The sequence below is a fragment of the Doryrhamphus excisus genome, linkage group LG6 (genome assembly GCF_037039965.1).
Source record: "Doryrhamphus excisus strain RoL-2023G ecotype Guam linkage group LG6, RoL_Dexc_Guam_v1.1, whole genome shotgun sequence".
Lineage (NCBI taxonomy): Eukaryota > Metazoa > Chordata > Actinopteri > Syngnathiformes > Syngnathidae > Doryrhamphus > Doryrhamphus excisus.
Window position 1 is genome coordinate 17019785 of NC_136362.1, and position 23565 is coordinate 17043349.

At 42.0% G+C, this 23565-nt stretch overlaps 2 protein-coding genes across 3 annotated transcripts in view; both read left to right on the forward strand.

The window, feature by feature from the left end:
• The first annotated feature begins 3028 nt into the window (after window positions 1-3028).
• Window positions 3029-19045, forward strand: dspa (desmoplakin a). The gene is made up of 24 exons (XM_058068114.2): window positions 3029-3454; window positions 4425-4509; window positions 4696-4814; window positions 4905-5049; window positions 6908-7033; window positions 7117-7176; window positions 7248-7415; window positions 7501-7605; window positions 8033-8128; window positions 8211-8336; window positions 8516-8674; window positions 8748-8902; window positions 9737-9863; window positions 9944-10130; window positions 10221-10411; window positions 10521-10702; window positions 10813-10951; window positions 11110-11303; window positions 11417-11579; window positions 11661-11744; window positions 11846-11953; window positions 12882-12980; window positions 13052-14866; window positions 15383-19045. The coding sequence occupies exons 1-24, from the start codon at window positions 3186-3188 to the stop codon at window positions 18590-18592; spliced, it is 8112 nt and encodes a 2703-aa protein (XP_057924097.2). The 5' UTR covers window positions 3029-3185; the 3' UTR covers window positions 18593-19045.
• A 645-nt stretch (window positions 19046-19690) lies between these two features.
• Window positions 19691-23565, forward strand: part of tns3 (tensin 3) — a 30313-nt gene continuing 26438 nt past the window's right edge. For both annotated transcript variants that reach the window (XM_058066614.2, XM_058066615.2), the window contains exon 1: window positions 19691-20001. In XM_058066614.2, coding sequence (XP_057922597.2) covers window positions 19987-20001 — 15 coding nt within the window. In that variant the 5' untranslated portion in view covers window positions 19691-19986. The remainder of the gene's footprint in view (window positions 20002-23565) is intronic.

The following is a 23565-nucleotide window of genomic DNA, read 5'->3' on the forward strand; positions in this document are numbered from 1 at the left end:
CTGTCTGGTCAGGTGAGGACAAGCCTGATGATAAATGACATCCCATCATTGTCAGGTTATTATTATTTTGTAGTTTAGTCTACTCAGTAGTGTCTGGAAATGACACCACATCGTCTTACAGGGTGGTGTTAGCCGCACTCATAGTCATCTCATATTGTGACAGGTAGGAGTCAAGCGGTTTGTGTCCTTGCATAAGCATCATGATTCCTCTGCTCTTTAACTGGATAATCATGAGTCAGATGCAAATCGTCACACGGGTATATGTGTTCATATCGCTTCTTGCCAGACTGGTTAAAATTAATCAGTCTGGCAATTCACACCAGCAAACAAACACACCTGTGTCACATGCGTCTGACGTACACTGTGTTTTTACGCGATGCACTCTTCTACTCTTGAACCGCTGCACACAAAAAGGTGAAAATCTATCTAAACAGGTATTCTGACAAATACACAATTTTGGTGGCACTGGGGCACTGAAAAATGTTAGCTGCATTGGTTGAAAAACATGGCCGCCATCAAGCAAAGTGCCCATAAGTCCCCACACATATATTTGTCTATATATTTGTCTATATATTTGTCTATTGACTTTACAACCTTGAGTATATCTGTACTACATGTATGCAAGCATGTCTTCCAAAGCATTGTGGACTCAACCTACAATGGATGTCGCAAATGTAATTTTTTTCACTTTACACATAAAGAAAAAGAAACACATTAAAGAAACCCCCATGAGAACAAGCCCATTGGCGACTGAGGCAAAGAAAAAACCTTGGGAGCAAGACTTTCTCCTCCAAGGAACGAATGTAGCATATTGCAAAGCAAACACCATGTTAATGTTTACCGCTCCCTAGCTCGGAGCTTTTACTTTCGCCCTTAAATGCATCATGGGCCTGCTTCAGTGTTTTGAATCCTCCATATAAAGAGTTAATTCTCACAAAGAGAGAAATCTACACAATGTTTAGCTTTCACTACTGGAGTTTCACAATGTACAGTATTGCCCAGCAACACTGGCCAGAATCAAAAAAATGCAGCAAAGTTCACTGGCCTGTTGTGCATTGCACATTTGAGATAGCTCCTACATGCTCAGTCAAGTTTGACTTTGAGTGGAAGACATTATAAAAAGCAAAAACCAAAACAAAAAAAACACCTGAGTTTAGTGAGGGGAAAAAATGTTGGGTGTGTCTCGTCAGGTGGGTGTGTTCAGTGTGAGACTGGCCTTTCAAGAAATGGTGGTTTATAAGAAACTGTGATCTTTATTACTGTACTTTGGGATCCAAATAATAAAGGTTTTCTTTCAAAAGTTATGGGTCTACTTTTTATGCACGGCCATGTCTCCCTCTCCTGCTTCCGTCCTTTGTTCCCACACGTATACGAGATGTCACCACATGCAGTATATCACTGCTTCTAAGGCCAGTGGGCACTTTGTGTTATGTCAGTTGCCCTTCTAGGGAAATTCCAGACCAGATACTCAATGCATGCATGTTCATATTAACACATATGTGCATGAATTATTGACACTTTTGTTGCAATGACAGTATGGGACTCAGACCCACCCTTGTCCCTTCTCGTTCCCTTTCACTGAGCCGACACGCCTACCTGCATGTGGCTGCATGTAAACGGTGCAATTATGCAGCGTGAGAGCGCAGAGTGAGAGCATAAGGGTTGGTCTTAAAAAAAAAAAAAGAGTGTCATTCAGTTTTGAACACTATTCCTTTCTTAAATGACGCTCAGTGTGACCTCAAGAATGTTGAACCCGGAATGACACATTCTTTGTGCAACTACCACTGTCTTTTTTTTTTGTTCACTCTACGCCAGTGCTGACTTCTCTAATTGGTGTCAACGGAAAGTCAGCACATTTGAAATTTGTGTTTGCATTAACTTTGGATGACGTGTTTAATCCAGAAGAAAAACATTCATTATCAGCCTAAACTTTCTGAGTGCTACTGATGAAGGGCCATGCAACAAATGGTATAACATTCTTATAACAGTCCTATTTTTCATATAAATAGGAACAGAGACATGAGAAATACTGCATAAAATTCATTGCCTCAATGATTAATAGTATTTCACAAAAGGGAGTACACACTTCAGATTTTAGCAGCTATAATTTGTCATATGTTGAAATTCATGTTTCCTTCAAATAACTGCATAGTAAAGGGCTATCCACAATCTATACAAGCTGTACAGTGAGTACTCTAATAAACTCTAAAATATTAAAATACACTGAATTTTGTATGGACGGCATGGCGGTCGAGTGTTTAGCGCGCAGATCTCACAGCTAGGAGGCCATCTCTGTGTGGAGTTTGCATGTTCTCCCCGTGCATGCGTGGGTTTTCTCCGGGTACTCCGGTTTCCTCCCACATTCCAAAAACATGCTAGGTTAATTTGTGACTCCAAATTGTCCATAGGTATGAATGTGAGTGTGAATGGTTGTTTGTCTATATGTGCTCTGTGATTGGCTGGCCACCAAAGACAGCTGGGATAGGCTCCAGCACCCCCCGCGACCCTCGTGAGGAAAAAGTGGTGGAAAATGAATGAATGAATGAATAGCTTTAGTGTGACTTGTGAAGCTGTTTATCGTGTTCTAACATTGGGCCTAACCCATTTTTCATGAATAATCCTTAAAAATGAATATTGTGTATTATGCATTCATTTTCTACCGCTTATCCTCACAAGGGTCGCGGGGCTGCTGGAGTCTACCCCAGCTGTCTTCAGGCGAGAGGCGGGTTACAACCTGGACTGGTCGCCGCCAATCACAGGGCATATTATATATTACATTGGACACATTTTATAGCGATATATCACTACCTCAGCGTACTTATTATTAAGGATTAATGTACATTGCATTAACATTAGTTGTCAACGGGTAATAAAAACAGGATGCAGACATGCAATTGTACTTCAGTAGAATGTGAGTGACTTCACTCTTCCCGTCAGAAAGAGCAGAGAGGGCGCAGGAGTGTTTCGTAAACACACACACGCACACACACACACACGCACACACACACAGAGAGAGAGAGAGAGAGTCAAAGGTGTGGTTTTCTGTGGGACGCAAAAGTGCGCAGCTTCCGTCGATTCACTGCAGACCGAACTCACCAGGCGACGGGCAAAGAAGCGAAGGAACCAGTGGACGGTCTGACACCAAATTAACTGGCTGGTTTAATTTGGTTACACCCACGGCTGAGATGAGCATGTTCGGCGGTTCTACATCCAGGCTGGCCTCCATGGGCCAGCGGAGTAATTCCCGGCCGGACTTGTCGTCTTCCAGCTTCAGGAACGACAATGTATTCATGGGAGGGAATGGCTTCCAGACTGGGGAATACCAAATGGGGGACGGCGGCTACACCTACACGTCCACCTTCTCCAGGTCGTCCATGCACGGTGGTGGTGGTGGTGGGGCCGGCGGTCAGAAAATGCAAGTTAGCATGGGAGGCGGCGGAGGTGGTGTCATAAAGTAAGTCGGACACTTTCTTTCTTACTTCCTGAATCACCTGTTGCTTTAAAATGAGACGTCCATTTTATTTTTTAAACGCCGCTATTATTTTAGTGTGATTATAGTCAGTGTATCAGTTATGTACTAAATGTTTGGGAATTTTCTTTCGTGTTAATTCGTAATATTTTATAAAATGACTAAATATGATGAGTGTGTGAAGTAACTTTTTCCCCAGCTAATTCTGTTGCACAGTCTGCGACCATAATAGAGGAAATGCTTGCTATACGCCCCTCCCCACTATTCCACTCTTATCATTCCTGGTGATCTCTGTCGACAGCCCTTACTTCAATTTCTCTTTAGGCTAAATTAAAATCAAATATGCATCTATCTAAATGAAATATTACTGTCACTGTCACCTGGTGTATCATATGCTTTTCCTAAAATTTTATATGTTTACTTGTTATAAAAGGGTGACAATTTGGAAAAAAACATGCACCAAACTGTGTTACCTACTTTAATAATAATATAAAACACATTTATTAGTTTAAACCCCATTAGTTGGATTTACTTGAAATGTCTCACACTACAAAACACCCAATGTAATGTTGGGTTTAGACAAATCAGCAGAACATTTAGTACACAGATTAAGGGGATTACCAGACACAGAATATTAGCAAGATTGGTTGAAGAACATCTTTGCAGGGGCATGAGCAGGATTAAGTGACCATAAATTATTAACTATTTGTCTAAGGATTAGAAAACCTTGCAGATATCTGTATTACACTATTATGTCCTACAAAAAATGTTGTTTTTGTTGGAATAGGCAACTCTATCTTCAATAGCCGGTTAAGATAACACAATTTTCCCATGGTATTTGTCATGTAAATGCAACCCATATTTAATAACCTTTTAAAAAGATGCATTATCGCTTTCCTTCCTAGCTATTTTAATGAACTGACAAGATGGGAATATTTATTGCTTTCTCACATAGTGTGCAGACCATTCAGCAGAAAGTAATGCAGCTGACAGCCCAGTGTCATGAATACCTGCACAGAGCCAAGATGATCCTGCAAAGTGTGAGTACACGATCATCCGCATTGACCGCAAGTGCTAGAAACCAACACAATACAATAGTGACTTTATCTTTGCTTGATAAAAGGACTTGTTGACATACCAATATGATGATGATGGTAGCAGGGGAAAGTGTAGGATGCATATCATTGCAAAGAGTTAAGACGCATTCGTTGCTGCTGTCACGTCAGGGCGGTCAACCTATGGAGGCAGAAAAGCTCATGATGATGGCATCAGACCACCTGGAACAGTTGAGGGCATACGGCATGGACCTGCAACAGATGCGCATACCGAATGACGTCTTCAGAAGGTAAACCAATGATGTTGACAATCATCACTAAAATCAGACCTGACATAAAATACATGTAGATACCATCTTTTTCGTTTAAACCCTATACAGTGTAGACCAACTCCAGCACATGCATGCTGGCATCCAACAGCAACTGATCGGAACCATGACCATCAGACGCAATCAAAGCAGTCTGGGCTCCATGGAGGGAGGGAAATTCTTTAATGATGCCATGGCTTGGATTGCTCAGCAAAAGGTGAGATGCACTGATCGTGCAAAGTACTACCTGAAAAATATTTTGCTTTGCAAGTATTTTGCAGGAAATATTTGTTGGAATAAAATTTCACAAATTAAGTTAGTAAATTTGTAAAATTATTTCACATGTGCATATCTCTAATATAATTTGTATTTGTCTGAGTACCACCAGATATAAACAGTGGTACTTGAATCACAGTTGGTAAACCAAAAGAGGGGTCATTCTGGAGGTTTGTTTACATGACATCAGCATTTGGGTTTCTGTTTGAAAACGACAAAAGGATGACAACTATTATTGTCGTCTGTGAAAATAGATGAAAAAAGGACACCGACATTACCATTAACGTTGGCTTGGAAGGTTAAGGCACATCCGTGACACTGGCATTGAAACAGGTGTGCAGAACATTCAGTCTCCCATACCACCAAAAATATGAAACCAATTGCCATGGTCACATTTACTATGCTGCTACCTTGTCTAACTTACTTCCATCAAACCCAAACAAGTGTATTCAGACAATGATTTTGGAAAATACCAGAAAAAAAGACACAAAAGTGTTTCTTTACAAAATGACATTGTCACCTACTGTACTGGCAGGCATATTACATCTTTGTATCATATGCAGTAAATCACCACAGAATAATCTGGGCGTGTGTTATTTCTGCATGGTGCTGTTGCAACATGTCAGACATATTGAACGCTGTCTTCTACCCAGCAGCATTTAAGCTGTGTGAATAATTGTGCACACAAGCCTGTACGGGTATAGGAGGAGGAGGTAGAAGTGGAGGAGGGTGGGCGCGCACCCTATCGCTTCTTCTGACCTTCTGTTAACTGAAACCATTTTGACACACTGCCAAAACCTGATCCACCAGTGCGAAAGAGGCAGAGGAGTGAAACAATGACAAGGAAAGGAAAGAGGCAGATCAGTTGTGAGGGAAGTGTATGCAAGGGAGGCAAAAGAACGGTAAAGGAGTGTGAAATGTGACACTCCACCACTTAGTCAGAAGATGTGGGACGGGGCTCTGACATGCTGATGGGAAAACACCCAACTGACCTCTTTCTCCCAAACCTCAGCCCTTACGTATACTCAATAAAATTTGATCTACCAATGCTAACCCAACACCTTATCCATCAAATGAACGCATTTCACTATCACTACACATCAGTGGTACTGGTGAAAGACGCTGTCATGTGTGGCCTTCGCCAAGTAAGCGTGGAAAAAAGGAGTGGCGTGCGAACAAAGACTCAAAAGAGAAGAGAGAGTGAAGAAAAAAATGGGAGTAAAGTGCAGAGACAGGCAGAGGTTGTTCTTATCAAAAGCCAAGGGCTGAACAAAGAGGGGCATAGTTGGAATAGTTTCCTGCTTGTAAATGAGTATTAGATGATCATACAGTGACACCTACAGGACAGACGGGAATAGCATGTTTTAGTTGAACTGCAGAAGGCATCACTGCATAATCCATGGATTTATGAAGACAATTATTATCACTGCTGGAGAGTTATTAATAGTTGTATGAATTTTAGGTTAATTGTTGTGGTTGTGATTTGCAGAAAATCATAAAATCATATCTTACTCCGATGCACAGTAGATATTAACCTGAATATAAGGTGACTCAAATATTTTAAAGACAAAAAATCAGAGACAAAAAAGTAATGAAATAACTGTTAGACTACAATAACTTTTTTTCAACATAAAAAAGATACTATACAAAGTATAGGCCTACACATTTTTTCAAATTGGTAATAATAATTTAAAAAAAGTATTAATTAATGTAATGCCAAATGTTGTCCAGTTTAAGGTTTTTTGTTTTTTCAGCATTTGGAGTGACATACTAACATAAAGCTATCCTTGCACTGCTAGCGCATGATTGAGACGGCTCCGTGGGGGGATGACTCGGCCACCATCGAAAAACAAATCCTAAGCCACAACAAATTCCACAGCACAATTCAAAGGAGCCAGGAAGTAGACCGTGCCAGGGACGATCTGGTACGTAGCTTCTAGTGTTATTTGTGGGCACTTTTTGTGTATGTTTTCATTTTAAAGACAAATAAAATATATCCTGTCAACAGAGCATGAGGGGGGAGAAGTCCAGCATGCACATCCTTGACCAAGAATGGGACAGCCTGCAGGTAGAACCTTGAAAACTGTTGTGCATCATAAAAAAATACATATTCATTCATGTGCTGTGCATCTGTTTCAGAAAATGTCCCACAACCGTGTGGGTCAGCTGCGTGAGCTGCAGGGCATCATCGAGGAGATCTCCCGCGCCATCATGTGGGTGAACGAGAGGGAGGAGGAGGAACTGGTCTTTGACTGGGGAGACAAAAACATCGAACAGTACATTCCCAGGAAGCAAGAGAGCTACTCTGTAAGGCGGAACTCTAGTCTTCCTCCTTAGTTTCCTATCTCATTTTGGTACTTTACCTTCCTCTTTTTCTTGTTCTCTTGCACAGAGGCTGATGAAGGAGCTGGAGGAGAAGGAGAAAGAGCTAAACAAGCTCAAGGTGAAAACGGACGGCCTCCTGAGTAACAACCATCCAGCCTCAGATAAGATTGAAGTACGTTTTTATGTTATCTTCAGTGGGGAAGTACACCTGTCATATCCAACAGATGGCGCTGTTGTGAAAAAAAATTGTTTATGCTAGTTTAGTCATTCCTTAACTTCATAGTTCTGTTTTTGGAGTTGTTTCTACCAGCAGTGGAACAATATATGTAATATATGTAATTGGTGGCCACTCAAAGAGGTAAAATAACATGTAAAATGTCACATTTGTTTGTTGGTTTAGTAGTTTGGATAATATTTAAACAAAACAACTTTAAAAGGTAAGGTAATCATTTTCTTTATATATACAATATGTTTAATTTTATTTTTATGTAATTTGAGAGTGGCATTGCTACTATTTACCACTCTTAATGGTTGGGTGCACAAAACAAAAATCATGTGGGAATGCGTGTTGTTATACTGATGTGTATTTCCGTCCTCAGGCCTACATGGACACTTTACAGACCCAGTGGAGCTGGCTTCTCCAGATCACCAAGTGTATTCACGTTCATTTGAAGGAGAATGCAGCTTACAGCCAAGTAAGTGTTCCATCCTGCCTTTGGAATTGCAACAGATATGGTTTATATTTTTATCTAAATTGTCAGTTTTTCTCCTGTGTAGTTTTTCAAGGAGGCCAATGAGACCAATGAGAAGCTGAGGAAGGACCACGAGAGCATCCGTACCAAGTTCACATGCAACAAGAACACCCCGCTGGAAAACCTGACAGAGCTCTTGAAACTCCTGGAGGTATAGTGTTATGCTAACATGGAATTCCTGTGCAGCTTAGGACAATATTTCATTGGTTTAAAGTTTGCATGCCTGCTTCTCTGGTTTGACCAGTTTTGTAAGGTATAGTTGCTTGCAGTTGGGTTGGGAAAAAATACAGGCAGTGAGCAAAATATTTTTTTACTGAATTTGTGCATTAGAAAGAGAAAGAACGAATCATGGAGAATAAGAGACAAGTCCAAAGTCTGGTAAACAAGTCCAAGAGTATTGTGAGGCTGAAGCCCCGCAATCCCGACGAACCAACAGCAACCAACAGTCCTGTCATGGTCCAGGCCTTGTGTGACTTCAAGCAGGACCAGGTGGGTCGAGTAAAGTGGATAGTAAAGAATCATTCAAGTGACTGCCCTCTAAAGGCTTTACACTGTGTTACAGAAGGGGATTTTGAAAGGGAACGAAGGCATACTGAAAGACAACACGCAGCGCAGCAAGTGGCTTGTGACTGGGCCAGGAGGACTGGACATGTTGATTCCCTCAGTGTGTTTGCTGATACCTCCACCAAACCCCCTTAGCATCGGCCTTGCCAATAAGTAAGTTTGAGTCATTTTTTTCATAGCGTTCTGTATAATCTATCAATATCTATGTTCCAAGGCTTACTGTATAAGGGCAAAAAGTGAATAATGGACGCACTTAAAAAGCCGTAAAAATGTACTTGATACTCTAAACCCTATACTATTCCTCCCACAGTTATTAAATACATTTTGAATTCAGGTGTACACACACAACAACAAGCATACTTGTACAAAAGGTCCTGTTACACTACGCCGTGCTTTGTCAAAGCATCTTCCTGCTGGAAAATGTTGTTACTTGACTTGTGAGCTAGTGCCCTCTGCTGAACTCCTGCGGCACTCTTTCTACCCAGTAAATAATTTATTATTTAACGTACATAATTAAATGCAATTTGAAATAGTGGGGCGGGCCCCCAATCATGGTTAGCCTTTGGGGGCGTGTGAGAGGCAGGAAGGACTTTTAATTTAAGTGCAGACCTGCCAACATGTATGAATTTGTTGTTCTCAACATACAATTTGACTCTTAACTATGCTTGTATGCTCTACTGCTCTGAGGTCAGTCTGCACCGTACAGATAAATAAATAGATATTGTCAGTTTCACAATAGTATTTCAAATCGTGGGTGGGGGAGCAAAACAATTTCTGTCCCCGAGTGGGGTCATGACAGAGGTATGTGGTTATTAAAAGTAGATGTACAAAATTAAGTTGATGGTACACTATCTTGTAATAAGCAGATCATCATGTCAATCTTGGTATTGGTAGACCAGCCTGGACATCACCAGTTTTAGCTATAGAATCAATGAATAATTGTATCAATTGTTTGGTTGCTGTGTCTCAAGAATGGTGGTTTTGCAGGAATGAGCAGTATTATGAAGCTATCATGGCCATTTGGAATCAACTCTACATCAACATCAAGAGTCTCATGTCATGGCAGTACTGCCTCAAAGACGTCAACTACATCAACTCTCTCACCTTCTCTATGGTAAAGTATGACGGGCATATTGCCACAGTGAGTAACAACTTGCTGTTTCCTCACCTCTTGTGTCGTTATTTGTCGGTCAGCTGTCTAAGATGCGTCCTGAGGAGTACCGGAGTATCATCAAGAGACTGGAGACCCACTACCAAGAGTTCCTGCGCAACAGTCAAGGATCTGATATTTTTGGGGAAGAAGATAAGCTCGCCATCCAGAATTACTTTGACAAAGCCCAGAACCATTATGATACATTGGTTATCCAGCTGACTGGCTACAGTAAGTGTCCAATGAACCAACCATAATTAACCTAATGCTTATTTGTAAACATTTAATGATTTTCCTCAAATCCTTCTTTCATTAAAAAAGATGAAACCAAACAGGAGCCAGCCAAACCTGCACCCCCCAAATTGCCTACCCTCAGTATCTCACTGCTGAGCAGCCTGCAGGAGATCAGACGAAGACTAGAGATAGCAGAGTCTGGACTCACTAGCCATCTTCACATTTGCCCGAGGGAAAACAGCCTGCAAGAGTGCTTAGTGCACATTCAAAATCTGCAAGTATGTCGATGAGCATTTCACAACTGAAATATTGTAGGTGATATTGCAGGTGAATGTATTACAATGTGGAGATATTGATGCTGGATTGCTGTGCAATATTGACATGCAGGCTGTGCACCAAGATCTGGATTCCATTCACGATGAATACCTGCATCTAAGAGAAAGGATTCTCAAGCAACTGGAAGGGATCCCTGCCGACTCTGAGCAAGCCAGGTTTCTCCGTTCTGAGTTGGATATCATCAGCCAGAAACTGGGAGGTCTGCAGGGTCTCTACTCAGCCTACATCCAACGGTACTAATACATGTGAATAAATTCATACATTGACAGGCAGTAACAGAGCAGCACAGTACAAACTCACTTCAGGTCCATTTAAATTGATGCCATCATATGATGCTTCACAGATTGTCAGCGCTGAAGGCCTTACTTCAGAGTCTGCTCCAGGCTGAGGACATTGTCAAAGTCCACGAGGCTCGACTGACGGAGAAAGAGACCACTTCACTGGACCCGCGAGAGCTTGACAACTATCAAAGCACATTGAAGGTTTTTACACACTTTCCATAACCCACCCGATTTATATTAAAACTGCATAAGACATAAAAATTGCACAAATATGTAATTTCACAACAATATATTACAAATACAAAGTTAACTCATTCAATATATATTGCTGTTTTCTGTTTTTGTATTCTCCATTAAAGCAAATGAAGATCGAATTGGACCAAAAAAAAGACCTGCTGACTACTATGGAGTCTGAGCTGGCCAAAGCAGTTCAATGGAACGATCAAGTCTCAGAGTCTTTCCATAAGTGCGATGTCAACTTGTCCAAATACGCCGAGCTCGTGTCTCAGCTGTCAGACCGCTGGCGCCGCATCCAAACCCAAATTGACAACAGGTTGGATAGTACTAGCACATATTCACACTTTTTACATTTGTTTTTGTTTTGCTTCTGGTAATGGAACTAAAAATACCTCCTCATCCTTCCTCTTCCCACTTTTTCCTCTTCAGATTGTGGGATCTGGAGAAGCATGAGAAGCAGCTGAAACATTACAAGCAGAGCAGCACTTCCTTGGAACAGTGGATAAACAATGCCCGGAAGCGCCAGGATGGCCTGCAGAGTGTTAAGCTCAGTAACATCCAGACCGTCATGGACCACCTTAACCAACAGAAGGCATGTTTACATCAATTGTCAACCTTTCATTTTAAAGGCAACATAAAATAGAAACCTCATCTCATTTAACTGATTACATAGGCGCTTCACGGTGAAATTAAAGGGAAGAAGGAGAAAGTGGAGGATGTCCACAAAGATGCGGACACCTGCGCTGTTTCCATAAAGGTGGGTCGGCCTTCATATGTGTGTATGTGTGTGTTTTGGGTTTTTTTTTTCAATAAATGAACACAATAAATGACTTGCTCCTCCTGACTGTGTGATTCCAGGACTATGAAATGCAGCTGGCTTCGTACAGTTCCGGCCTGGAAACGCTTCTGAATATTCCTATCAAGAGAACCATGCTGCAGTCACCTGCTTCTGTTGTCAGACAGGAGGTAGGAAAAATACAATTCATGTACCCTCAAATGAAATCCAAAAGAGAGCTGTATTGAAAGGTCTGGCTTGTGAAAGGTCAAAAGAAGGTCTAGTATTTAAACAATGTGTTCATGATTGTGGTTATAGTTCATACTGAGAGTTGTTTCACTATCCACTCTGGTGGGGATTGGATACCCAGTTTTGTGTCTCATAACGGTATACAGTGGTCTTTCACCACATTGCAGTTCAAATTTAGCGTTTATATTGTTTCATGGGACAGCTGGGATAGGCTCCAGCACCCCCGCGACCCTTGTGAGGAAAAAGCGGTAGAAAATGAATGAATGAATGAATTGTTTCATGGTTGAATAAGGCCTATAATTAGTCCACAAATGCACTTGTGCACTAATTTAACATAATTTTTGTCTGACTGTCTTATTTTGCCTTTATCAAGCATAACAATGGCTAACCGAACTAAAGTAGAAATATAAGGCACTCAAAAGATGTATCTTAAAAACGTGATGCTGTGTAGTATTCTACACTTGTCACTAGGTGTCAGTAATGTTATTGTAGTAATAATAATAATATAATAATATGGGCTAATTCACCTGTCCTTCACTGTCTAGAACACATTTACATATTTCAGCACACACGAGCACAAGTCTTCCTCGTGTGTTACATGGTTTATTTACTCTCATTATGTCTTCTACATTCAGTAATACGAGTCTAAAGGTGACTCAAGAGGTATTCATATCTAGAGGGCTATTCATGTTAGAAACTGTATTTAGAAGGTTGTAAACAGGTTGCCTATGCTCTGACTATGAAAATATTTGATTTATAAATAAGGAAAAGTTGGGTATGGAACCAATTAACTGTGAACTTGCTGCATCCTGTGTTTTGGTTATTTTATTACTCTTGAAGCACTAATTCTGTATTTTTTTTTTCCACCAGGCTTCTGACCTCCAGTCGCAGTACATTGAGCTACTGACTCGCTCAAGTGATTACTACAAGTTTTTAGGAGAGTTGTTGAAGAACATGGAAGAGTTAAAGGTAGCTTTCAGTTACTATTTAACAAAAAAGATAAATAGATAAATATATCTAAAATATTAATCTCTCCACAGATTAGGAACACCAGAATTGAGATGCTGGAGGAGGAACTGAGGCGCCTCAAAGGTGACCTCCAGGATCGCAACCAGAAAAACAGTGGACTGGAAGATGCCTTAGCCCGCCTCAAGCTGGAGCTCAGCCAGTCAAAAGACCAGCTCATCTCTATGGAGGAAGTGAAGAGAACCACTGCCATTCAAGTATCTGCTACCAAGGATAGCCTAGACAGTACCCACTTGCAAATTCAAGAGTTGACTGAGCAGCTCAACCGCATTAAGTATCAACTGGAAGAAGAAAAGAGGAAAAAAAGGCTGGCTGAGGAGCGCTACACCAGCCAACAAGAAGAGTATGAGGCGGCTGTTCGGCGTAGACAGAAAGAACTAGAAGAGCTTAACTGGGCGAAGATTGATTTGGAAAAGACTGTGAAGGACAAGGAACGTGAGCTTGAGAGGCTGAAGATACTGCTGGAGGAGGAGGCGGCACGTCGCCGAAATGCTGAGTCAGATATTTCAAAGGTAAGAACACAGTGCACCCAGGAGATCAGTCAACTTAAGCAGACATACGAGACCCAGATCCACGTCACCAAGACCACTGTCCTGAAGGCCTCGCAACAGAAAGAAGAGGACTCGGCGGAATTGAGGCGGCAGTATGAAAAGCTTGCCAGCGATAAGAGGGATCTCGAAGATGAGCTGCGAAGACTGAAACTCTCCATCTCTCACGCTGAAGAGCAGAAAAACAGAGCAGAGATGGAATCCAACCAACAGAAGTCATCATTGACTCAAGAGACAAGGATCCGGAGTGAACTGGAGATTCAAATCAGGAAGTTCACACAGCAGAGAGAAGATGACGAGCTGAAACTAAAGGATGCCAACAAAATTATTCAGGAAAAAGGGAGGCAGATCAACATGCTTACACGGGATCTTGATGAAGAAGGGAAGAAAAGGAGGGCTCTGGAATTGCAAATCAATAACCTGAAACAATCTGAGGCAGATCTAAAGGCAAAGAACGCCTCTTTTTTGGAGACCATTAACAAGCTTAAAGTGTCTGAGCAGGAGATCCGCATCACTCGAGTGGAGCTGGAGAAGCAGACCAGTGAGAAAAACAAGGTTGAGCAGAGTTCTGTGAGGCTACAGAGCCGTATTCGTGAACTTCAGTGCTCTCTGGATGCAATGGGAGCTGAGTTGGAGAAGGAGAAAAAGGCTAGCCAAGAGGAGTTCACACGTAGAAAGAGACTGGAGTCAGAGCTGGAGAAGTTGACGCAAACCTGTAGAGAACACACCACCACCATTACTAGCCTGAAATCCGTTCAAGTGGAGGCTTCAAACTCTGGAAGGAAGTATGAAAAGGATCTCAGAGGCCTTCAGGATGCTCTAGACAAGAGCCTGAGGGAGCATAAACTCACCAAAGATGAGCTGGCAGCTGTGACAGCAGAGTTGAAGTCAGTGAAACAGAAACTCCAGCAGGATCAAATCCAGATTATGGATCTCAATCAGCGCAATGAAAGTCTGTACAGAACCATTGAGGAAAAAAGTCGCCATCTTAATGAATGCACCGTCGAAATAGAACGTCTCAAGACGCTGACGCAGAACCTGACAAAGGAGAGGCTGAGGTTGGAGGAGGAGCTGAGGGCCCTAAGGCAGGAGAGAGATAACCTCCTGCTTAGCAGAGATGCCATTGATGGAGAAAACGCCTCTCAAATCGCAGCCTTGCATGTCCAGCTTCAGAATAGCAACAAGAGGACAGCGGAGCTCCAGGCTCTCATCAATGACCTGACCAGGGAGAGAGAAAAGCTTAATGTGGAAATAGACAAATTCCAAAAGCAGTCCTATGAGGTATTTTTAATTGTATTGAAGGATCGCCTCTGCTTAATTCCACTAATTTTTTACGCTTCTTTTACGTTCTTTTGCATGAATTGTTTAGAGGTCTTAAGACTCAAATTTCAAAGCATTCCAATGACAAAGCTACTACTCGGATCGGCATGTGCTTTGAACTGCAACCTATGTTACTAATTTGTCATGTACACATTATACTGTAATTATAAGACCCTTGGCACTTCACTATCATTAATTCCAGGAGGTTACTCCATGTTGGATATCTTCAGATTTTAAATTGTTTTTTCCCCACCATGTGTAATGGAAATTGAACTTATTGAACTTGAAATTGTTTTAGGCAACATTTTAAGTTTAAAAATAACTGTTTCCACTAAAACATAGGTCTGACATTTTCTGGCGGAAGTCTGTGTTCTTATACGGTCAAGTTCCAAGGGTCCACTGTAGATATAACTTTGTCAAATGAACCATTTGCAGACAGTATTTACATGATTTGTGTGCTTTCTCAATTCTCCACAGACATCCATCATGGTGCATGCGTCCCAAAGCAAATACAGTGAGCTACTGCTGGAGAGGGATGACTTGCTTTCCAAGCTTAAACTGCTGGACCAGGACAAACACCGTCAGAAGCGGCTTGAGGAGGAGCTCTCCCGTATCAAACACTCTCTGGAGATGGAGCTCCGAAACAAACAGCGATTTGTTGATGAGAAAAACAGCGTTCTGAAGGATTTCACCCTTCTGAAGAGCCAATATGAGCTGAAGGAGACCCAGCTGAGGCAGTGGGAGTCAGACAGGGCCAAGACTGATCAGGATAGGTTAGGTTTAAAGAAGGAAATCGACAGGTTGATGCGAGAGCTTAGAAGTGTTGAGGAACGCTACAAGAGCAGGCTGTTGGCCTCTGAGAAGGAGGCAACAGAGCTAGCGCTCAAAAGAGATGCACTGCAGAGGGAGATAGAGAGGTTGCAGAGGAGACCGAGCACGTTAAGTAGACAGACGCAGACGGATGTGAAGGTGATGACAATCGACCCCTCAAAGCTTGTATTCGACGGGGTGCGGCGCAAAGTCACAGCCCACCAACTTTGTGACTGTGGTATCATCAGTAAGGCAACTCTAGAGCTGCTGCTGCAGGGGAAGAAGACGGTAGACGAGGTCGCCGTTGACATCCAGGTTAACCTAAAGGGTACAGGTATTATTGCCGGCATGATGACAGGCTCTCAAGGGAAAATGCCATTCACTGAAGCTAAAAGCAAAAACCTCCTCAGTCCAGAGAGTGCACTCATGCTCCTGGAGGCTCAGGCAGCAACGGGCTACATAGCAGACCCAGCTTTTAATGACAAGATGCCTGTGGACACTGCCTGTTCCAGGGGGATTGTGGACACAGAAGACAGAGATGCCTTGGTAAAAGCTGAAGCAGCGAGTGTTGGTTTCAAAGATCCTTACACGGGTAAAGTATTATCTGTGGGCCAGGCTTGCAAACAAGGCCGTGTTGACAAGGAGACAGCGCTCCGTTTGCTGCAGGCTCAGGAGTCTGTTGGCGGCATATTGGATCCTGTTTTGAGTGTGTTCCTGCCAAAAGATCTGGCTTTGGATCGCAATCTTATTGATGAGGACCTCTATAGGGCTTTGAACCGGAAACCCGCCTGCTACCTGGATCCAGCAACAGGAGAAAAGATAAGTTATGGTGACCTTAGAAGGAAGTGTACAGTGGAACCTGTCTCTGGTTTACTTCTGCTGCATGGCCCGGAGAAACCCATGACGGTAAAGGGTCTGCGTGGGCAAGTCTCTTTGACAGAGCTTGTTGAATCTGAATTGCTTGATGAAACTGACTTGCAGAAGCTTAGAGAGGGACAGATCACTAGCAGAGATATCGAGGAGAAGCTGAGGTCTTACCTCTACGGATCCACCTGTATTGCAGGTATCTACGACGAGGCCAATGACAGAATATGGCCCTTTTATCAGGCAATGACGGAAGGTTTGCTGATGAGGGGAACCACATTGGAGCTTCTTGAAGCCCAGGCTGCATCAGGATTCATTGTGGACCCAGTCAACAATGTCTTTTTGACAGTGGAGGAGGCCACAAGGAGAGGCTTGGTAGGGAAGGAATTTAAGAATAAGTTGCTATCTGCAGAAAAGGCAGTCACTGGATATAAAGACCCAGCCACAGGAAAGACAATCTCCCTTTTCCAAGCCATAGAGAAAGATATCATTGAGAAAGGCCATGGAATTCGTTTGCTTGAGGCCCAAATTGCCAGTGGCGGCATTATTGACCCCAAAGAAAGTCACCGTATCGATGTTGCTGTTGCTTATAAAAGAGGATATTTTGATAAGGAGATGAATGAGATCCTCTCCTATGAAGGCGATGACACAAAAGGCTTCTTTGACCCTAACACCAAGGATAACTTGACCTATCTTCAGTTGAAGGAGAGGTGCATAACCGATTCCAAGACCGGTCTAATACTTTTACCTCTAAAAGACAAGAGCAAAACCCAATCACAAGAAAGCCGTAGCAATGTCCTCCGCAAGAGGCGGGTTGTAATTGTTGACCCAGACACTGGTCTGGAGATGTCAGTAAGAGAAGCTTATCACAAGGAGCTAATAGACTATGACACTTTTCTAGACTTGTCAGAACAGGAGTGCGAGTGGGAGGAGATCACCATCAAAGGGTCAGATGGCTCTACACGCTTGGTGATAGTGGACAGGAAAACGGGGATCCAGTATGACATTCAGGACTGCCTGGAACATGGTATCATTGACCAGAATACCCTGGATCAGTATCGGTCTGGAACACTAACCTTGACCCAGTTTGCTGACCAAATTACCAGCAAAAGCAGCAGCAGCGACATGACAATCACAGCTAGCAATGTCGACGACATGGTGACCTGCAGCAGTCCCATCCAGGCTGCACCATCCTCTCCAACAGTTCGTAAACGCTTCAGCAGTATCTCTATTACGGTCTCTCCCCCTGAGGTGTTTGATGACCAGAGCCCGGTGGCGGCCATCTTTGACACAGAAACTTTGGAGAAGATAACCATTCCTGAAGCAGTTAGAAGAGGAATAGTTGATAACCTTACAGCACAGAGGCTCCTGGAGGCTCAGGCATGCACTGGTGGAATCATCAACCCTGCAACTGGTGAGAGACTAACCCTGCAGGACGCTGTCCATCAATGCGTCCTTGACGAAGCCATGGCTAATAAGCTGAAAGCTGCACAGAAAGCCTATGCTGGTTTTGAGGATGTGAAGACCAAGAGAAAGATGTCTGCAGCAGAGGCAGTGAAGGAGACGTGGCTACCTTATGAGGCTGGACAGAGGTTTCTTGAGTTCCAGTACTTGACAGGAGGCCTGGTGGATCCTTGCACTGGACAACGCATTACCATTGAAGAGGCCATCCGCAAAGGTTGGGTAGATGGCCTTGGCGCCCAGAAGCTTCAGAATACACGCGGCTACCAGAAGACCCTGACCTGCCCAAAGACCAAGCTGAAAATATCCTACAAAGAAGCCATGGATAGCTGCATGGTGGAAGAGAGCAACGGTATGAAGATGCTTCAGGCCTCCTCTGTATCCTCAAAGGGAATCAGCAGCCCTTACAATGTCTCCAACCCAGGATCTAAATCTGGATCCAGGGCTGGTTCCAGAAGTGGATCCAGAAGAGGCAGTGTGGATTATTCATCCACATACAACTATACCTTCACATCCAGCAGTACCAACTATAGTGCCAGCTCTCAATCTTAATGCACACAACTGCTAGACGTGTTAGTACTAGTTCTACGTTTTTATTAACTTTACAGTTTTAACATTCTTTAAAAGGTTTATCTGGTATATATGAAATTTGGGATTTTTTAGAACTAAATGCGAGTTTGTATTCTGATGAGTGCTTTAATCTTGTTTTTTTTAATGAAACTTATGTTCAGTATACTTCACCCACTTGCAGAAATGAATATACTGTACATGTAAAAGCACATTTTAATATGTGGCTTTTTTAAAGATTGCTTGTTCACATTCATCTTGCTGTTTTTTATAAGAGTTTGTTGTACCTTAATGGCTTTTATTTTTTTTCCCAATAAATGATACATGCTACTGTTTTGTTTTGACTTAAAAGTACTGATCACCTTTAAGAAAAGTTAAAGCCCTGCCATTAAATGTTATTCAAAAGTGATTAAACAATAAAGACGTTATTACCATTTAGATTCTTGTATTCATTGACTGGACGGCGTTGAGAAGGAAAAGCCAGAACGAACAGGACAACTATCAATTCTTACCACTGGATGGCGCTAATCTTCAGGTTTAGAAACGTTATTGCTGCATATTTCCCCCCCAGTGAATGCACATTACATGAAATAAAAACAAGCTGTTTTGTTGCTAAAATGCTGAAATCAATCAAAAATTCCAAATTTGCAAATATTAACGTGATCATTTGAATATCACTTGAATTTATATCACTTTGAATAATCATTTAGAATATAACAGTCAATTTGATCAGACTCAATCAATCAGGCAGTAGGTCAATTTAAAAAATGTCACTGTTTGAAATAAATATGTGCATATAATATAGTTTATTATTAATTATTTGGATTTACTTGATGAAATATTACAGTATTATTTGCATACAGGAAGGCACAAACTTTTAACTGCCAGAAATTCCCAATTTGAAAAAAATATTTTGATAGAAGGCGCACATACATATCAATTCATTTGTATGGCAGTCGGGGGTGTGGGGGACGTGAGCGTGTGAACAAATGGCGAGAGAAATAGGTTGGGGGGGGGGGGCTTAAGTGGGAGGGGGAGAGGAGTTAACCGGTGGGAGACGGCCCTGTGGCGCAGTGGGAGGACTATCCCATGCCCGGACTTGTGGTGGCTGCAGCGCGCAGCTTCGACTTGTGGAGGAAGTGTGTGTTGTAGTGGTTGTTCTGTGCGCCACTTCGTTGTGTGTGGTTTAGGACTTAAAACAAAGAAGAACAAGACGTGTTTTGGGGTACATCGTGAGCCCCTGATTGTGCAAAGAGGGGCTCTGATGAGTGAGCTCAATGACGGGCTGAGGGCTCTTTAACATACGTCCTCTCTCGTTCTCTCTTTCTGCACCTCTTGACTGACAAAGGAGGGCAAAGCAAGACTCCAAAGTAGCTTCCATGCTGTCTGCAAAGGTAAGGCTGAACTTTTCTCCTTTTTCTACACTGTCAATCATTGCCAAACAGGGAGGATTTTAACCTCTGCCTGCTCACTGCAAGTTCATGGAAGGATTACAGTGGTGCACAGTGGAGTCTTTTTTGTCATTTCATCGGTTTTGCAATAGCAAAACAGGCAACTTCTCACAGTATTTACATTGGCTGTGTCCCACTAAGGTGTGTGCATATGTGGATATGTGTTCTTTCAGCAGTGGACAGAGAAGGGAGTCATTCAAAGTGATGTGAAAGTCTTTTTTATCCTGGTTATTGAACGTTCTGTGACTCACTCTCATTTCCTTGCTTCAATGGCGCAGGTCATAATGTGAACCATATGCTGCCATTATTGTGGAAGACTGTAGCCGGGAGCGCCAAAAATAAACAAGGCCCTTTTTTTTGCTACTTTTGTCGAATGTTTGATCTACTATTTCATGGAGCACCACAGCTGCTGCGTTCTCATGCTCCCCTGAGGGTGGCCATCATTCTGATGACATGTACAAGCCTACTTCCAGTCCTCTGGACCCTGATTACAGTATATCACTAGTTGCCTTAAACTGAGACACACGCCTCCATTTTCATCATTCTTTTCAGCGGCAGGTCATTCCCATAGCGAGCTGATCTCTTTCAAGATTTGCTTTAATTACAGACCAAGCCAGACAGGAGAAATAATTTTGAACTGGCAATTGTGGCTTCTATTTATGACAGGGGTCTCAAACACGCTGCCCGCGGGCCAAATGTGGCCTACAGGACACTAGTTTGAGGCCCCCGCCTTGATATGAAAGTTTAATGTTAGTGCGGCCCGCGCAAGTTTGATATGGATGCTGTATGGTATCATGTACCCAGAAAAAATTATTACGTTTGATTAATGTTCACGTTAAAGGTTAAATAACTGTTAATAGTTATCCTCCCTATCTGTGTGGAAGTGGTAAGTTTTTGGCTATTTAAGTTTAAAGGAAATAACTTGAAGGCTACCGTTTAGGTCGCTAGCTCTCTAGTTTGCGAGTTAGCATGTGTCTCAGAGACCCTGCAGTTGCGCAATATGTTGTAAATAAAAAATATATAAATGTGACTATAGTCGTGTTTTGTCATGTCTACAGGGCTCTAATAATGCTTTGTTCATTTTAATCTGAAAAAAATAATTTGTCTACCCACCAACTATATGTGGTTTCTTAAGTTTTTATTATTTTTATTATATTTACTTATTACTGATCGATTGATTTTCTTTATTCTTGATTTGTTTATTTATTTTTCATCTTATTTTGTGCAAAAAAATAAAAATTAAGATATTTGACAACAGTGGAATGTTTTATCAGAGCTTTTCTTGTAGACAATCGAAACCAAAGTTTATTCATTTTTCTGTTTTGAATAAATGTGTTTTTTTTTTGTTTTTGTTTTGGAAAACCTGATGCGGCCCAGTCTTGCCCAGACCCTAGCTCCAGTGGCCCCCAAGTAAATTGAGTTTGAGACCCCTGATTTATGAAGTCGTAGGATTATGAACAATGAATGTCCCTGAGGCCAAAAATTGTGCATCTAACAAGCAGCAATGTACAATTCTGATTTTGTGTGCCACTTGGCTGACATGTGTAAGCCATTAAAGTAAAAGAGGAAGGAACCGAAATGCTTTGGGATGAACATGGAGTGAGAGTGGGAACGTAATCCATTTTTGGGACACATTCCAACATGACCTTGGGATAGAGAAGGATAATAAGGGAGTACTTTTGGAGCTTTAAGGCTGCACATAGAGAGAGGCCTATGTTGATTTTATTTCTTCCCCTGTTCATAAAAAAATGTGACAAGTACATGTTAGCCTTCCAGCGTTACCATATAAACTTGCTCAAAATACCAAATCACCCAATTTGTGGCTTTTTCTGCTTTAGTTTTTATGGTTTTGTTTATTTCAGTTTTTCAGCCTGCTGCAAATGGGTGTCACAGCTGCTGTACAAGGCTGAGGACAGAGTAGGAAAAGGCAGGATGGAATTCTGGCCTTGTCCCTCTCCAAATTATGTCACTTTGGATATGTTTTGCTGCAGTGGAAGGCAGAGTTTGAATACTTGGGATGATTTAGGTGGCTGTTAGATTTGAACTCCAGTACTAGCAGGAATGTAAATCCGGGAGGTCAAGAAGTGCTCATAGCACAATGACATGAAGCTGATAAGAGAAAATGCAGCCTAAATTTAGAGCAGGCAGCCAGACATCCTGTTGGCTTTTTGTGTGATTTTGTTTTGGATTCAAGGTACTTTTACAGTCATAAGACCGACACAAGTTTAAGTGGGGCTTAAATGTCCTTAACTGACCGTTGTGTGTTGTGTCACATTGAGAGTCAAATATGGTCGTCTGTAATCAGACTGACTAGAAGGTTCTCACACAGTTGAATGCGCTGTACAATACGCACAGTAACTTGATGGTGTTTAGAATCACCTCAACGTTTTGCATTGGGTGCAATACATGGCTGCCATCAGGCAAAACTATTTTCTGCTAGGCATGGTCGTAAGTCATTGACCATGTATGTCATGATTATAAAACTTTGTTTTACATATGTGCATGTTTTCCAAAGAATGTTGAGCACAACCTGTAGGAGGTGCCACATGTCACGTGACCCCATGGGTTGGCCTAATTTTTTCCCATGACTATAGCAGGGGTGTCCAAACTTTCCCCAGCGAAGGCCGCATACAGTAAACTCAAAGGATATTGGGTCAACTTTGATATTTAACATTTTGGAAATCAACCCATGCATATATTGCTCACAAATATTGCTCATCTGTAAAAAAAAGAACAAAAAACAGTTAACTAAATCCCAGTTGGTATTTTAAATGTTTCAAATCATAAAGCTAAGAAAACTCATCAGACTAAGACAAAAAATAACATGGCTGTATAGCATTTAGTGGATTTTGTCCGCAATTCATGACATACATTATGTAAAAAAAAAACATTTCTTGCCTCCTGAAGCTTGTTTTTCCTGTCTCCATGAGTCATTTTCACAAATATGTAAAAGCAATCCGCACCATGATGATGACCACACTGACATCACTGATGGAAAACACAGCCCGGGAGCCTGTCGACATGTAGCAACCGGCAGAATCAGACACAAACAAACATCACAGTGGCTCAACCCAATACGATAGCCTTTCCTTGAAAAGTATGCAAGGTTTTTGCCAACTCTTGTCACCACAATGAACTCCACATATAAAAACAATCACAAGACCAACGTCCACATGATTAGGACATTGACATTGATTTAAACCTTATCTCTGCCGATTTGGAATTGGAACTTTTATCTCACGTTGTTGCTGCTTGTAAGGAATATTCCACAATAAAGTGGTGGCCAGGTGAAGGGTGTGGCTTCTAACAGGGGTAAGCCCTTTATATGCTTCTCTTCCTGGAGATTTTACCCATAAACATAACTTTTAGGGGGCCATCTTGTGCATGCATGCAGCTTAGTCAAAGTCTTACTTATAGGGGTAAGAGCTGCAGGGCAAAGGGAGGCAGACACAGCCAAATCCCCCAAACATCCTGACCTTAATAAATCTGTCACAGCTTGTTCACAGC

What these genes read in the sequence shown, in the direction of transcription:
- dspa (XM_058068114.2), top strand. Translation starts at nt 3,186, where the DNA reads ATGAGCATGTTCGGCGGTTCTACATCCAGGCTGGCCTCCATGGGCCAG. An exon ending in ACTCTCTCACCTTCTCTATG is followed by an intron (nt 9,864 to 9,943) that starts GTAAAGTATGAC and finishes TTTGTCGGTCAG; the next exon opens with CTGTCTAAGATGCGTCCTGA. An exon ending in TATCCAGCTGACTGGCTACA is followed by an intron (nt 10,131 to 10,220) that starts GTAAGTGTCCAA and finishes TCATTAAAAAAG; the next exon opens with ATGAAACCAAACAGGAGCCA.